General features: G+C 40.3%; 1 protein-coding gene across 2 annotated transcripts; it reads left to right on the top strand.

Moving 5' to 3' along the window:
- Positions 1–4091: 4091 nt before the first annotated feature.
- Positions 4092–12351, top strand: vegfab (vascular endothelial growth factor Ab). Of its 2 annotated transcripts, XM_079454107.1 has the most exons (8): positions 4181–4879; positions 5911–5953; positions 6237–6433; positions 6567–6643; positions 7195–7227; positions 8900–8965; positions 11153–11299; positions 11700–11856. In XM_079454107.1, exons 1-8 carry the CDS (start codon positions 4712–4714, stop codon positions 11719–11721), a joined length of 753 nt encoding a protein of 250 aa, XP_079310233.1. In that variant the 5' UTR covers positions 4181–4711; the 3' UTR covers positions 11722–11856. The 2 variants fall into 2 exon arrangements, with proteins under 2 accessions (XP_079310232.1, XP_079310233.1); XM_079454106.1 differs by lacking the exon at positions 8900–8965 and having other exon boundaries at positions 4092–4879; positions 11700–12351.
- The last annotated feature ends 3434 nt before the right edge of the window (positions 12352–15785 follow it).

Raw genomic sequence — 15785 nt, 5'->3', positions numbered from 1 at the left:
GCATTTCTGTCAATAGATCCTACAAAAAAGGACACATTGGACCTTTAAAAATAGTACCATACCATTTCTGATATCATTAGTTTTTGTCTAACACTGTATATACATATCTGGTGGTCTTAATCTTATTACTTTTTCTCTGTGTTTTCTTTCTTTAGGTCTGTCCTGTATTCTGTCAAATCCGCCCCTTTTCAGTCCATGCAGGTTTTGGAAAGAGAAGAGTGGAAAAGCAAACTAAATAAAAGAGCTGATACACAAATGAAAACTGTGGATTCGCAATATACAGCAAGGTAACTTTTATGTTTAATTTAAAATCCATTCATTTTGACCAACTCCCTATATTGGAAAACCAGTAAGATGAACTCTACCCTTAATCTTTCTTCAACAGATGAAAATAATGATCGGAATATTATTCAAGCAAATATTTACACTCAATATGACACATAACCTCTATACCGCTATTGCAGACAGAATATATTAATATCAACACATAGACAGCGCCATCTCCTCCACGTTATCAGGATACCTTTTACTGTTTGTGTGTGTCACGATCATTCCAGTATGTCTTTACGCAGGCTATTGTTCAGACGGCCTCTCGCTGCCTGGACACGTTCAGATCATTGAAATAAGATTAAAACATGCATCGTCATTGACTAATCAGAGTGTATAATGTACTAAAGATGTGGTTCATATAACGCCCTCTAGAATGATGCAACACATGAGCGGGTTTCGTGATGAACGCTTGCTTTCTGTTTATTTTCAGGTGTTTGATTTATTAGAAAAATATTGAAAGTTTAATACAAGTTAAGCTCTTTTGACTACATCTATGGCATGGTGTCATCTATCAGAGAAAATGAACATGTAAATTTGTGGAAAACGTTTGCGGGCATAGCATACAACAGACGCGAATTTATCATCATTCAGTGAATCTGTCATTTGGATACATGGTTGACAATGTTGGTTTAATGTCATTTTAGCAAAGTTCAATAAAGGAAGGAAGGAGGCTGGAACCGGCGAACATAAAACAACTTTTAATAAAATAAACAAACAACAGAACAATAAAACATCACATATGATCCAGGCCTGGTCCTCTCTCGCCCTTCCCTGTCGTCGCTCCTTCGTGTGAGATGCGAGACGGTGCACGCTCTAGTTATCACTCAGGTCACCGGCCTCATGCCGTTCCCCCACGGCTCTCATCCCGGCCTTCTCGCCACAGTCATATGTCCAACATTTCCTCTTTCGACTTCTTTGAAGGTACTGTAATGGTGTCATTTCAGACAGAAATGGCAGTTTTCCATTCTTTCCTGGACATTTGAGCTGTGCATTTACTGGAAGCTTAGTGCTGACGTTTAATGGAGTCAAATCTGGGCTTGGCCAAGAGCCACTTCATTCTCCTCTCAAATAAGACCAGTGTGGGTGACAATATACACACACACGACTCAACCCCAGACCTGTGTGTGAGATAGTGAAATCCAATAGACTCTTCTTGTGATGTTAAAAGTTTAAGGCACTGGTGCAGGTGATTTGGAGTCCACGGTTTCATTGAGCACAAAATTAGGGATTCGGAAACAAAAATACTATTTATTGCTCCATGATCATATAGATATAACATATAAACCTTTTGAAACAGACCTACAATGACGTTTGAGCAATACCTTAGGCCTGTTTCCAGTATAAGTCATGTCTCTGTTATGTGATTTTTGAATAGATTTTAAGATCCTACAGAAAAACTACACTACCCGTAGTCCCTAGGACAGCTACCAATAAGAAGTTGCTGTTACCATGGAAACAAAAATCTAGACAGAAAGAACTCAGCAGTGGATGTCCACACCTATAGTCATGTTTTGCAGACATTAGTCTAAATATTTAGCAATAAACTTAAAATACACTTTTTATACTGAATTATAAACAATAAAGCAATGACAGAAACATTGATCAGTAGTCAGTCTATATTTACCATCATTTTTTCATTCTTTGATTTGATAGTAATAGTTTTAATTGTACAAGGGATAGATAGTACAGTATCTTAACCCAAGGCTTCTGCAAAGTTAGGTGGTGACTATTAGATTGAAAATGGTGATATTTTTGGTGTTTTTTCATCACCGTGTGGGTCTGTATTTGTGTACTGGAGCTTTCTGGAACAGAAGTAGGAGTGTAAACTTCATTATGTTTGCCCTGTCTTTATTTCTGCTGAGTTTGCTGAATTAGCGAGGCGGCAGCGCGGTTCATAACTGTCTGTTGTTGTTTTTCAATTAAACTCTGACGCACAACACTAACAAGCAACAAACGTCTCTTCTCATTATATCTTACATCAGCAACTCTGCATTTTAAGTCGAACTGTATCAAAATCTGTCTTCTTTCTGTCCGGATGAAGTAGATCTTTTCCCTCTCTACCTTATGCCAATGGGTTCCTCCATAACTCTGACTAAACGGTCTTTACTGAAGTGTGTGTTCATCTGAGTGTGTGTTGAGAGAGCACTGGCGCCCTTGTGTCGTGTTTTGTGAAGACGTGTTCTAATTGGTGAAGAATTTTTGTGTCACTATGACTTGTGTGAGAATATGCAAATTTATTACATTATTCTAATTTCTCTTTATTCTTATTATTATGGATCGTGCTTGTATTTATATGAGTGTTTTGGAAGCTTTTATTACCAAAGTAAATTCCTTGTGTGTGCAAGCATACTTGGCAATAAAGCTCTGTGTGATTCTGATGCTGTGTGAGAGCCAGATCCTCTAAACCTGCTATACATGTAGTGAAAGGCAGATGGCGCCAACAAAACTTACAGTAAAACCTGCGAGAGAAGAACTTCCACAAAATTAAATTTAGGATTATATATATATATATATATATATATATATATGGCATAATAGTGTTGTTAACAGCATGCCATTAAGTCTAAGAAATTAGTCTAATTAGATTTAATAAGGCACTGGTCCATGAAAGCTCTCTAGACTTTATTCATTAATGCATGTGTTGAACTGCCATTTACTGCATCAATCCCCTATGAAAATATACACGTTCAACTGACGTATGTCAAATATCGATTAATATCTAATACAATTGAATGGTAATTAATCTAATATAAACATGTCATCTACCCCTTAAACTCTTTTTGACAAATATATTCACCCCTCCCGAATACGTGTCTATGGAAACAGTAATGTCGGCGTGTAAATCTACACTGTAAACGGTAATGTACATGTTATGAAAATGAATATCTCGCGCCAGCTGGTCGGATCGGGCGCACATGCGCAGGGCACGCTGGGAGCCGGTCTTCTCCTACGCTCGCGCGCACAAACACACGCACGAACACCTGTACGTGGCTATGGACACACACGCACTCTCGCGCGTGTTCACGCCCGTTACTTGGCACTCACTCTGCTTTCCAGGCATCACTGCGGATGACCGAGAAGCCCCAAAAAGGCGTTATAGCCCCGCTGCCGTCATGTGACGCGTTTTATATTCAGCCTCTTGGTACGCACATACTATACCCTACGTTACTGCACGTACGACGCATCATTATTTATTAGAAACCAAATCATAAAGATTATCAAAACCCCTTAGCATTCCTGTCAAATGAACCTAAAACGCTTAAAAAAGGCATATCCTAACTAAACTGTATTCTATTCATAAAAAAATGAATTTCAATGAAATATATTCGACCATGTTTACATTTAAATAACATTTGTAGAACACTTGTTTCTGTTCATGAGATTTCCCCCTTAGTTTTATTATAGTAAAAGTGTGTTTTCAGACGGAATGATTAGAAATGTCAATTGTTTAAACTTACATTGTTTAAATAAAGAAGCCTTTTCACTGGTGGTGTCTTACTTTTATATATAGGCCTATATATATATATATATATATATACAAATACCAAATAAAGTAGGCTAGTGTGACAAACTTAAAAAACGATTTTATTCCATTTTTATTGTTTTTCTAAACAAGCTGTTTCTCTGTTTATGTTTGGACACTGAGCTATACAATAGGGTCATGCGTCTCGTGTTTGAGGTTATCAATAAGTCAAGGTTTGCCCATTGAACTTAACGGAGACACTCGAAGTCCTGACTTCACTCTGGCCCCGCCCACCGCCGGTTACGCGTCCAATCGCACGGACTTCACTCGCAGCTTTGACCGACAGCCGAAGCCGCGCGTTAAAACCGTGGAACGACGGCGTCTCCCACCATTCATAACGGCGGTGCGTTAAAAAGCAAACGCTTGGGAACCGAGTCGACAGATCCAACAGGAAGCGGAATTAAAGCGCACCTTATTCACCGGACAAGAAGTGCGCTTGGATAACGCATTCTCTCTGAGCTACTCTCCCGTGTCTTTGTGCTGCGATCGGTATCACTGTACGTCCCAGCAATACAGTACAGTGGCAAGGCTCAAAGTTGCATCAGAGAGTGATTTTTCTGCTCTTTCCCAATGAACCCAACGCACTTGGAGACGGGTGGCAAGCCAAGCATGGGATTACTTTTGTGATGTGGATTGTAACCTCGGGGGAGAAAATTGCCTTCATTCTCAACAATGTGAGAGGACCTGCGTCCTGGATTCTCATTTTTCTGGATATCCTGAAAATAATCGGCAACAGTTGAGAGACGTTATCGCTTGGGTTTGCTCTCTCGGGTATCTCGCCCGCATGTGTGTTGTGGGACCAACATGGGATTCTTGTTGCCCCTATAACTCGGACCCCGTTTGAAGAAGGTTCCACTCATGTCTAACTTGCTTTCAGAGACCTTTACCAATGCGTTTGCTAAAGTGCGCCTATCGTCCGATAGGATTTTAAAAAGATTTATTCGCCTTATTAATTCAATCATGAACTTTGCTGTCCGCGTGCTCCAGTTATTTATTGTGACGCTTCTGTATTTTTCAGCTGTCAAGGTAAGTTTTATATCTCTATATTTAGAGAAAGAGAGAGATATAGAAGGGGCCATGTTGGGTGATTTTTAAATAAGGTTATTTGGCAGGTCCCTGCGCAACTGTATTGGACGTCCTTGTCTTTCCCCTTGCGAGGTCATTGACCATGTTTTGGCCAAGCTATCCAAAACGACCCGAACAAGCAAATGTGACCACAGCACATTAGGCAATTTAAAAGCTATAGACGGCACAGCTGGGGAAACACACAAGCAGCTTAAGTCCATTCAAGTGTTTGCAAGTTTGTTGTTGATTTTGGTGAAGGCCCCATCATAGCCACCTTGGCGATATTATTGCGCTTTAAAGGCGCAGCTGCGGTTTTGCGCAAACGGGCACCAGCAAACCAGATCTTTTGAAATCAGACATTTATTGCACAAAAATGACCATATGGGCCTATTGCAAGACTTAAAGTAGCATGGCGCTGTCCTCCAAACGTCGAAGCAGACTGGAAGTTTTAAAAGTAGGCTATCAGTGGCAAAAATTAAACGATCATGAAGTTGCAACGTTTCTTATGCAGCTTTGCGGCATGGGTCGTACATAATCAAGTTCATGATACCGAGTTACTAAAATATCTTTAGTAAATAGCCAAAGGCTCTCCGCGGAGCCCATTCGCGTGCTCTGAACCTTGACAAAGCATCCGAGATGTTGCGTGTTGTTTTTGGCCCCCAAAACGCAAAGTTTTGCCCCTGGAGGTATACGAGACCATGTGGACAGCGAGGGGTCAGACATAACGCCTAAGTGAGAACATTACGCGTAAAGCAATGTTCAACCACATGCACAGAATGATTCATTGTGATGGTTAACCTTGTCTGCGTCCACTTTTACGCTGAACCTTGGATTTGAAATGAAATTAGGTAATTTGTTGCATCATCTTGAACCTGGCTGCGTGGTTCGCAACTAGTCAAACCCGTTAGGGCTCATTTGATTGAACTAAATGTTTGACAAACCGCGTTTTAACGTATGGATCAATTAATAAAGCGTCGTTTCTTTTTCCACAGAGTGCCTATATACCCAAGGAGGGAGGCAGAAGCACGTATGACGGTGAGTTTGGGTTATCCCGAGGTTTGACACATGGAGCCTGCAGTTCCGGAACACAGAGACGTCTGGTGGACGGTCGCGGAATGGCGGTCTTGTGCTTTTTTTCAGACACTGTATAGTTTTGATGTACATTAAATTATTTATATCATGTGTTAGTTTTAAAACTCGTACATCCGAGTGTTAACTGCCTACTTTGTAACTGAAAATGAAATGGCTGAGTGGAATATTAACAAAGGAAACATGCCGCTTTTTCATTTGAAAAACTTACCAGTTGTCTTATTTGCAGTGGTACCATTTATGGAGGTGTACAACAGGTCGCTTTGCCGTCCTCGAGAAGTGCTGGTGGAAATTCAGCAGGAATATCCCGATGACATCGAGCACATCTTTATCCCGTCCTGCGTGGTCCTGACCCGCTGCGCCGGGTGCTGCAATGATGAGATGATGGAGTGCACCCCAACCGTCACCTTCAACATCACCCTCGAGGTCAGAGAGCCCCCCAACTCTAAACGTCCTTACTGTCACAATATATATGCAAATCTGTTAACCAACCTTTCAATTTCTATTGTATTGTATGTCTGTTTGCTGTTTGTGAGCAATTTTGTGCATTTCTCTGCAGATCAAAAGGGTCAGGCCACTCCGCCATCAGGGCGACTATTTAATGAGTTTTGCAGAACATAGCGAATGCCAGTGTCGGTAAGAATCCTCGCTATAATACACACCCATCCACGTGTTTACCTGTGGCCTTTATCACAAAGCCGATTTCGTTTTTATCCTGGGAAGTTCACGTTTAGTTTGAGCATACTCTGAGTTTTCCGGCTCAAGAAGGTGGGTTGGTTTGGAACTGAGGTTACACGGATAACCTGCTCCGGTTTTTTGGGGGGTTGGAGATCGCAAACCAAAACTGGATCAATCAGAAAAAGGGAAACGTGACATTTATGTGACGAAGTGAAGTCACTCCCCATGTATCCCCATGTGTCACACTTTAAGGTGCACGCGCCTCACAAACTCTGGATCAAACCTGAGTTGACAGAGAACGTTTATACCGAGCGTGTGCAACAGCTGAACCTGATCTAAACCAGGTTGGGTTTGTCTGGTTTTGTCAACTCATAACTTACTCTGGAACTCAGTGTTTGTTCACCTTGCTTCGTGATACAGGCCACTGGTGTGTTCGTGTGTGTTGTTTACATCAAAACAAAGACGTTTAGTGAGGGAATGTTCCTCTCTGTTTGTGTTTTTATTTACAGGCCGAAAAAAGACGTTCCGGAGAAAAGAGAAAAGTGAGTTCCATTACTTTAGTGAGTGTGTGTGTTTGTGTGTGTTTGCATGCATGCCTTCGCTCTCGCTTTGTTTTCTCTCATTTTTCTCATTCATTCATTCCTTATCTCCTAATCTTTCTGTCTTTGTCTCAGTCGCTCTTATCGGCAGGTGTATTCCTTCCTGTTTCTCTGTTCCTTTCATCTGCTTTTCATGTTACATAAAGGCTGAAAATCTGATAGTGAGAGAAAAGCTCCTCACCGCTGAATCAAAACACAACTGTTGCTGTATGGTTTAGTGACACAGCTGTATAAGTAAATTGGATGTGTAAAAGTTAAGCTATACCGTGAATTTAACGTCTCGCAATCCTAGTCGTTCATGTGAATAATCTTTTCAAAAAGACTAAATGTTCAACATTTGTGACATATTTGTGATAAATCTGTTCCAGCCCTGTCGTAAAGGTTGCTCTTTTAAACCTGGTTGTCCACATGTGCGTGGAAGATGAGCCGAGATAATCTCTGACCCCTAAAGCGTTATTCGATCGGCTTCTGTCTGATCTCGTCGTGTCATTGCACGTGGCTTTGCGAGGCGTAAATTCAGTCGCCCCTCGGGCACTTTAAAAGCCCAGCATGAGCAGGTGTGCGACTCTCGCCCGCTAGTTCAATGCCCTCATCCCGCATTCATCCTCCTTTTATGATCTGAGGTTCATTGAGGTGAGGGAGGGATCTGTCATTTCTTCCTTTGTTTATAAACTCGTTTCCACTCCTCAGAGATGCCGCAGCGGTCAGTCAACCCCATCTTCACCCTGGACCGAATGTTTAATTGTCAACTGAGGCTGACGTTGCTGCGATCTTTCGTCTGACGTAGTCTTGCGGTTCAGAGGTTATCTCCAAGAGGCTTTAAAAGTTCATATGCTTTTGATTCTGGTAAACAAGTGTCCCTTTGACACAGAAGCTTGTTCAGGCGGTTCGCAAACCCGAGATTATAACACAATGAAATCTGACCTCTGAAATGAGCAAATCCGAGATAACAACTTTATAGTCCTGACGTTCTGTTAAAAGAACTTGGACTTCATGACAGTTGTTAGGATATCTGTTTTAATTTTGTCGTATCACATCAGTCAATGAAAAGCACATGTATACAACGTATACAGAGATGTCGGGCACATGCTTTATCAGTGAGATTGCACGATTAAAGGGAAAGTTCACATTCCTGTTTTCAAGTTGCCTGACGTGCCAGGTCTTATTTTAAAGCGCTTTATAGATACTGTATGTGTCGTGAACATTAGTCATCGCTTATGTACTCGCCAATTTGGATCAGTTTTATATATTTATTTGTTTTATTTTGTAACGTACAAAGCCAAGAATTCTTCTCTTATTTGATACGCTTTTGAAGATTTAATGACTTGTTTTTTTATCCACAACTCCCCGCGAGAGACATTCCGGAAAACCGGCGAGTTTGGCCGTGGTCTTTTGGTTTCTCATCCTTGTTTCGCGTCCTCTGGGTTTCGCTGTTGTGTCAGGCGCTTGTACAACAATAAGAAGAGACAGATGTATTTTAGTAGGACATGTGTATTTGGCATTTCCATCTGGATCATTTTAGTGCAATCTGACTGTCAGCTTGATCTGTTGCAACAACTGGGATTCAGCTCTTGTTTGTCGATGTTCTTCTTTGTTTGTCATGTTCCCTTTCCAGAAAATCCAGGAAGGGCAAAGGCCAAAAGCGAAAGGGAAAGAAAAAACGTGAAAAAAAGCAGGATTTGTACGTCACCTCTGCGTTCGCCTCTTCTCACTTGCACCTGAATGTGGCACTATTGGTCGTAAAATTGATTTGGGAGGAGATCTTGTCCCTCCTTTAATCCTGTCCCGCGCTCTTAATTCTCATGAACCCATAAACTCCTGCCCATTTAATTCAAACTGATCATCCCACCAAACCACATTTTCAGAGTCACTAATGCTGCCTAAGGAACATGCTAAAACTATTAACATGTACAAATTATCAAAGACGATTTTTCATACCCCATAGAGCGCAACGGTCTGACTTTTTCGTCCACCGAGTCAAAGCTACTGACATAAAACCAGAAACATAATTTGGCATTTTGTGTACGTTTCTCAATGAAGAACCCTACTGTTGCGCTCTATTGGTTGTGCCTCGTTAAATCAAGCTCTCTGATTGGACGAGAGGTATCCGAAGTGCACCCTCACCCCACCCACCAGCATGGCTTTCAGTCAACTCTACTTATCTATCACAATATTTGTGTTGGAATCACTGCATAATTTCCTGTTTTGTAACTGTTTTTCTTGAATGGTTTTGTTGTTCTTGTGTGATAGGACTTACCTCGCACTGTCCTTTCTGTCACATGAGAAGGATTGTGCGAGATGTTTTCTTGTGGCTGTGAGTTTGTTCATGTCCCGCTGCGTGAGCTTGGCCTCATGGTGTTACGAAAGTCAAACAGCCTGTTTGCTTTGGTGAATCTCCCATGAATTGAGAAATGTTTGAATGAGAATGCAAGAGCAATTGAAGGAGCATGTCATTTTTGAGGGCAGAGTGTTTGGATGATAAAGCACACATGTGATTAAAAGGGATGGGTCACCCTGAAATAAGAATTCCTCCTGTCAAGCTGTTTGCTTTGGTGATTCTCCCGAGAATTGAGAAATGTTAATTTATTTCCATTTTTAACGGATACAATTACCATAATAATTTATTTATAGCACTTTTTCAAGCTAATAAATATGATCAGAGTAAGCCAGCTTCACAAGTGACACATTCTATATAATAAAGACAATTCCATGTGTTCTGTGAATTTATCTTTCAGTTTCAGTGTGAGAAATGTTTTTTGGTGAACTATTTCTTCAATGTTTTTTGCATTGAAACTATTCATGTGATTTAAGTAGGATCTAAATACACTTTTGGCTTTCAAACCTTCACCTAACACTATGTAGCTGCCAAATACAAGATTTTGCAATATGATTTCCGTATTGTTAAAACCCTAAATGGTATAAAGTACTGTGCAAAAGTCTTAGGCCACCATCCGCTTTGTCGTTTAAGCAGGTTTATATTTATTTTTCAATGTCTTTATTAAGATACAAAGAGAAAATACAGGAACTATTTACACAAAGCAAAAAATCTGCTTCTTCAGGCAAGATTATATTTTTTGCTATAAATCATTAATATTAGTAACCCTTTAAGCTTGTCCCTTAATAAAAAGTAGAATTAAACTTTGACGAAACTGTATTTAAACATTTAAAGTGTTTTTTCCTGAAAACGGTGAATTTGGACATCAAAGGTTTCAGAAGGACAGCAATATTATAAAAGCTGTTTTTGTACTACATACATAAATCTTTATTGTTTGGTTGTAGTCTTATATCAAGATTGAGAAATGATTAGCATTGCCTGAAATCCCTTGTGAAATCCAATGGTGGCCCAAGACTATTGCACAGTACTGTATGTACATGTTTTTTGTGTCAGAGGTTTATGTGTGAACAGACCTTCAGGTCAGGCCTGAGATATTATATGGGTTAAAATCACGTCTGTTGCCACGTTGATGAATGTTTGTACTGTCCGTATGTACAGATGACCCAACACTGCAAGAGGCAATAAACAGACACACAGATTCTCCTGCTCTGGACTTTTATTCCAGTTTGCTTCTCATGAGTTTGAGAGAAAGTGATAGTGTACATGAATGTTTGCTTGTGTTTTCACGCATCATTTGAGCTTGCAGCTGCATGGCCGCATCCCGCTTAACTTCAGCCTTTCTGCAAACGGACCCTCAGAACGGGGCGATCACGGGACCGCACCAGGGTGGATAAACGTGCTGCTTGCCAATTGCCTGTGTTGGCATCGTGGAAGTGTGTGTGTGAAAATGTTTAGTGTTTTATGTCATTGTAATGGATATTTTTTTGCAGTAATCTCCCCCATCGCCACCTCTCTCGCTCTCTCTCTCCTCAGCACTCAATGTGAGCCCTGCTGTAGCACATGCTCGGAAAGGAGGAGAAGGTCGTTTGTTCAAGACCCAGAGACGTGTCTCTGCTCATGTAAAAACTCAGAAGCCGACTGCAGGTCTCGAAATCTGGAACTCAACGAAAGAACCTGCAGGTGTGTGTTTGTGGATTTGTATGCCTTCAATGTTTTTACATAGTGGATAATGTCAGCTGGTTTATTTTGTTATCATAACATTTGTATGTTATCATAAAATAAACCCAATTTCTTTGCAATTTCCTTCAGCCGACTGTACGTTATGGTCACATGATTCTGACTACTGTAGCTCCAAATGTAGCTTTTGTTAAATATTTTTGATACACTGATATTCACTTCCTCTTACAAGATGCAAACATGGCATGAGATGTCTAAACCTCTTATAGAGATATTTGTAAGGAATATAACGTGAGCAAATGTTTCATATTGATCAAAATCTAACAGTTTCTCACTTGCCTCCAAGTCAGATGGAGTCGTGCACAGGCACCTTCACACAAATATTTTCTCTCTTTCTCCTCAGATGTGACAAACCGAGGAGGTGAACCGTGCGGAGGTCGGAGGAATATTTCACCAATAACTCAAAGCACTTTCAATTTTCAGCATCCCCTTTTTTTGAGCCATCGCAGTGAGAACGAATTGCAGGGGAAGGGGGCGATGAAATGTTCTGTCTGTATATTTTTACCATAAGCGTGCGTAAAAGGCCTGGGAGACTCAAAGCACAGGATTTGCTGCTAAAAGGTGTCTAGAAATGACCTGTAAAAACGTTTCTGATCGCGGCTGGCATGCACCGACCCGTAAGCAAAAGCATTTGACGAAACGCATCACTGGATTTGGGGTTACTGTGCGTGAACTAACACGTAAACGAATGAATAATTGTGTGGAAGATTGCAACACATGACCGAGTATCGATGTGGAATCATTCATGTTTGCTTGAGAACAGCGAGCACATTATTGACGTTTTTAGAGATGGACGCAAAGACTGTAAGAGAGACTGGCATTGGAATGTCACACGGTGATGCCATGGAAACCCGCGACTGTGGTAAATGTTTGCACGAAGAAGATTTTGGTCACATTCACACTTTAAAGGGATGTTCATTATTCAATATGTTTGGAAACCACTTCGTGCAGATTCATGCGATCACACTACTAGGGATCTGAGAGGATTAGTGTTTTAAGAAAACAAATTTTGTGTCTTTTTGTTCCCTCAAATAGTTCAGTAATTTATGATTTGTTTTTCTCAGTATTCTTTCTTTGTATTTAATTTGACCTATTTATGTTCAGTGTTGAAATGGATCTTCTCGCCCGTTTTCCGTCTGCAAATCTTTTCGTGCTGTTTCAATATTAGTAGAACAGAGAAACATTCCTAGAAACTGATGAGAAGTTCCTCTGCCAACTGCCTTGAATTTGCCAACGTGCTGCAAAAGTGTGTTTGTGTGCGTGCCATCCGGCCTAGACCTTTGTGTAAATGTGATCTTGTGTTCTCATGAGGTTGACGTTTGTGCGTGGGCAAGTGTGACATACAGTGGGGCAAAAAAGTATTTAAGCAGCCACCAATTGTGCAAGTTCTCCCACTTAAAAAGATGAGAGAGGCCTGTAATTGTCATTATAGGTACACTTCAACTATGACAGACAGAATGAGGAAAAAAATCCAGAAAATCACATTGTCTGATTTTTAAAGAATTTATTTGCAAATTATGGTGGAAAATAAGTATTTGGTCACCTACAAAAAAAGCGAGATTTCTGGCTCTCACAGACCTGTAACTTCTTCAAGAGGCTCCTCTGTCATCCACTCCTTATCAGTATAAAAGACACCTGTCCACAACCTCAAACACTCAGACTCCAAACTCCACTATGGCCAAGACCAAAGAGCTGTCAAAGGACACCAGAAACAAAACTGGAGACCTGCAGCAGGCTGGGAAAACTGAATCTGAAATAGGTATGCAGCTTGGTGTGAGGAAATCAACTGTGGGAGCAATTATTTAAAAATGGAAGATAACAAGACCACTGATCATCTCCCTCGATCTGGGGCTCCACGCAAGATCTCACCCGTGGGGTCAAAATAATCCCAAGAACGGTTAGCAAAAATCCCAGAACCACGCTGGGGGACCTAGTGAATGACCAGCAGAGAGCTGGGACCAAAGTAACTAATAAAATACTCATTTTGCACCATAATTTGCAAATACATTCTTTAAAAATCTAATTTTTTCTCATTCTGTGTCTCATAGTTGAAGTGTAACTATGATGAAAACTACAGGCCTCTCTCATCTTTTTAAGTGGGAGAACTTGTACAATTGGTGGCTGACTAAATACTTTTTTTGCCCCACTGTACGTATCATATATTAATATGACAGCCAAATGCACATACAGACCGATCCCATGCCATCTTTTGCTATAAGAAGATCTAACAGTATGCCCAGCAGTCTGATGTGCAGATTTACCTTTTAAACATTATTTATTTACTCCCTGTAAATATGTTGTATATTAACAACATTTTTTTGTGTCTGTGTAATGTAGTAAAACATATTTATTTTCAAATTATATTGCCCTTTTTCTATAATACCTTCTTTGAAATATCCTTTTGATGTGTCTGTACGATTAGGTGCAGAAAACCTTTGCAAAATGCTATGAGTATATTTTTGTAGATGCCCACGGCAGAGGTATTTATTATTCACAACATAATGTTTAGATCGTTGTGTTGAAATGTTAAAGTTATCAGTAAGCTATTTATAATGGATTTTGTATTATATGATAAATTGGACAATAATCTTTGAGTAAAGTGGTTGTATCAGCATCTATTGTACAGCATTGTATGGGCTTCGTCCAGTTTGTCAGCACTGAGATGAATGTTTCTGGGCTGAACTTCAGGACATTTCAATGGCACTGTTTAAAGTCACTGAATCAGAGTTCATACTGAGCTGCAGGGGTTCCGCAAGTCCCTGTCCTGGGACTTTGACTGTTTGCTTTTATTGTCCGCTTAAGTTTCAGCCTTCAAGCTATATTCAATGCAAAATCACCACTGTATTTTAATGAGTGCTATAGCCTGAGATTAAAATTCATTCCATAGTGACAGGAACAAAATTGTGTTTCTGGAATAATACCTAAATCTCATGATACCTGCTGGAAGAATTGCACGTTTTCTAAGACAATTTGATAAGACTGTTTGTGTCCATTGCATAAATGCCTAATCAAATGAGTGTTAACACTAAAGCAATGTGTTGCGGTTTGTATTTGTTGTTTTAGAAGTAGACTATTGCCTACAGTGTGATTGGTTGCACCAATACAGATTCCATTTCGTATTACCTTGTCCTCAACTTCAGCCTTGAACAACTTTATTTTTATGTTTTGGTTTAAAGCATGCAAATGTTCAACCAGCTATTACCATTCCAAAGGTTTCCCACCTCTAAACCCCATCTGACAGGTCCATGTGATCCGGAAGCCGTCAGTCTATCCTAGATAAGGAGGTTTAAGAGTTGTTTGGGGAACTTTGCAGTTTGTTTTGAAACAGCTGATTTTACACTGAGCGACGCACCACTTGCTTGAGATTAACCGCCATATTTAACATAATATGACCATGTGAAACGCTTAGCATCTATTTTAACTACCTATGAAATATAGGATAAACCTCTTGCCACCCTCTCTCCACAAGCACAGGGCCCTCGGCTGCTTAAATACCCCAAGAATGTTGTAAGTGCACTTAAGCTGCGATTAGAGGAGGAATTTTGGAAAGGCAGCTCCCCCCCGTTTAAACCATCATAGTGTTGATTCCGGTGGACTTTACCCCATCAGTTTAACTAAAGTGTTACACGCCATGAACCGGAAGGTTGCAGGGTTAAATCCAATTTAGACCTTACAGTTATGCAAGATTGCAGAAATGGTGTCATTATTGTACAGATGACATGCTACTGATGTAATGAACCCATATTGAAGTATATCTGACTATATACTTCCGACTATTTGCGTGTCTTCATTCAATATTACACTGTAGTAGATTTTATATAAAGAACAACTTTCAAGGCCAAAGCATTCAATGAATATAGTATTGCTGATCAAGTTAAATGTTGAAGTTCATAATTATCATGAAAAAAAACATTTTGACAGGCATTAGTGTTTGTACTGAACATAGAAACAGGTTTCAGTTTTGGTTGATTTGGTTTCATGTATCAGAGATGCACAGTGCATGCCTTCATTATGATTTTATTGTTTGGTGAGCGGTAATAAATTATCATGTTGCTGAAAATAAACTGGAATTTACCCTCATTTCCAACAGAGTGCCGTGACCAAGGTCTGCGTCTTTAAAAATCAACATGAGTCCACACCCTGCTGCAGCAGAGACGTGCCGTGTTTCAGGAACGCCACAATCGTAAAATTACATTATTATTAGTCAGACCGTGTCTTACACCTGTGTGTGTACATGTGAGATTAGGTGCGTGCTTGCTTTCACATCGTGCATTTCCACACGCCAGCGGCACTGTAACCCAAATCTATATTTACCAGCTCTTCCATGGCATCATTTACAGAGAAAGAAATCAACAGAGAGAGAGAGAGAGAGAGAGAGATTAGAAAGAAATGAAAATAGGTCAGACATTTCAGGATCTGCATGAAAATG

Source organism: Barbatula barbatula, assembly GCF_947034865.1.
Source record: "Barbatula barbatula genome assembly, chromosome: 4".
Classification (NCBI taxonomy): Eukaryota; Metazoa; Chordata; class Actinopteri; order Cypriniformes; family Nemacheilidae; genus Barbatula; species Barbatula barbatula.
Note: the sequence above shows the minus strand (reverse complement) of the source record. Positions and strands in the feature narration are given on the sequence as shown.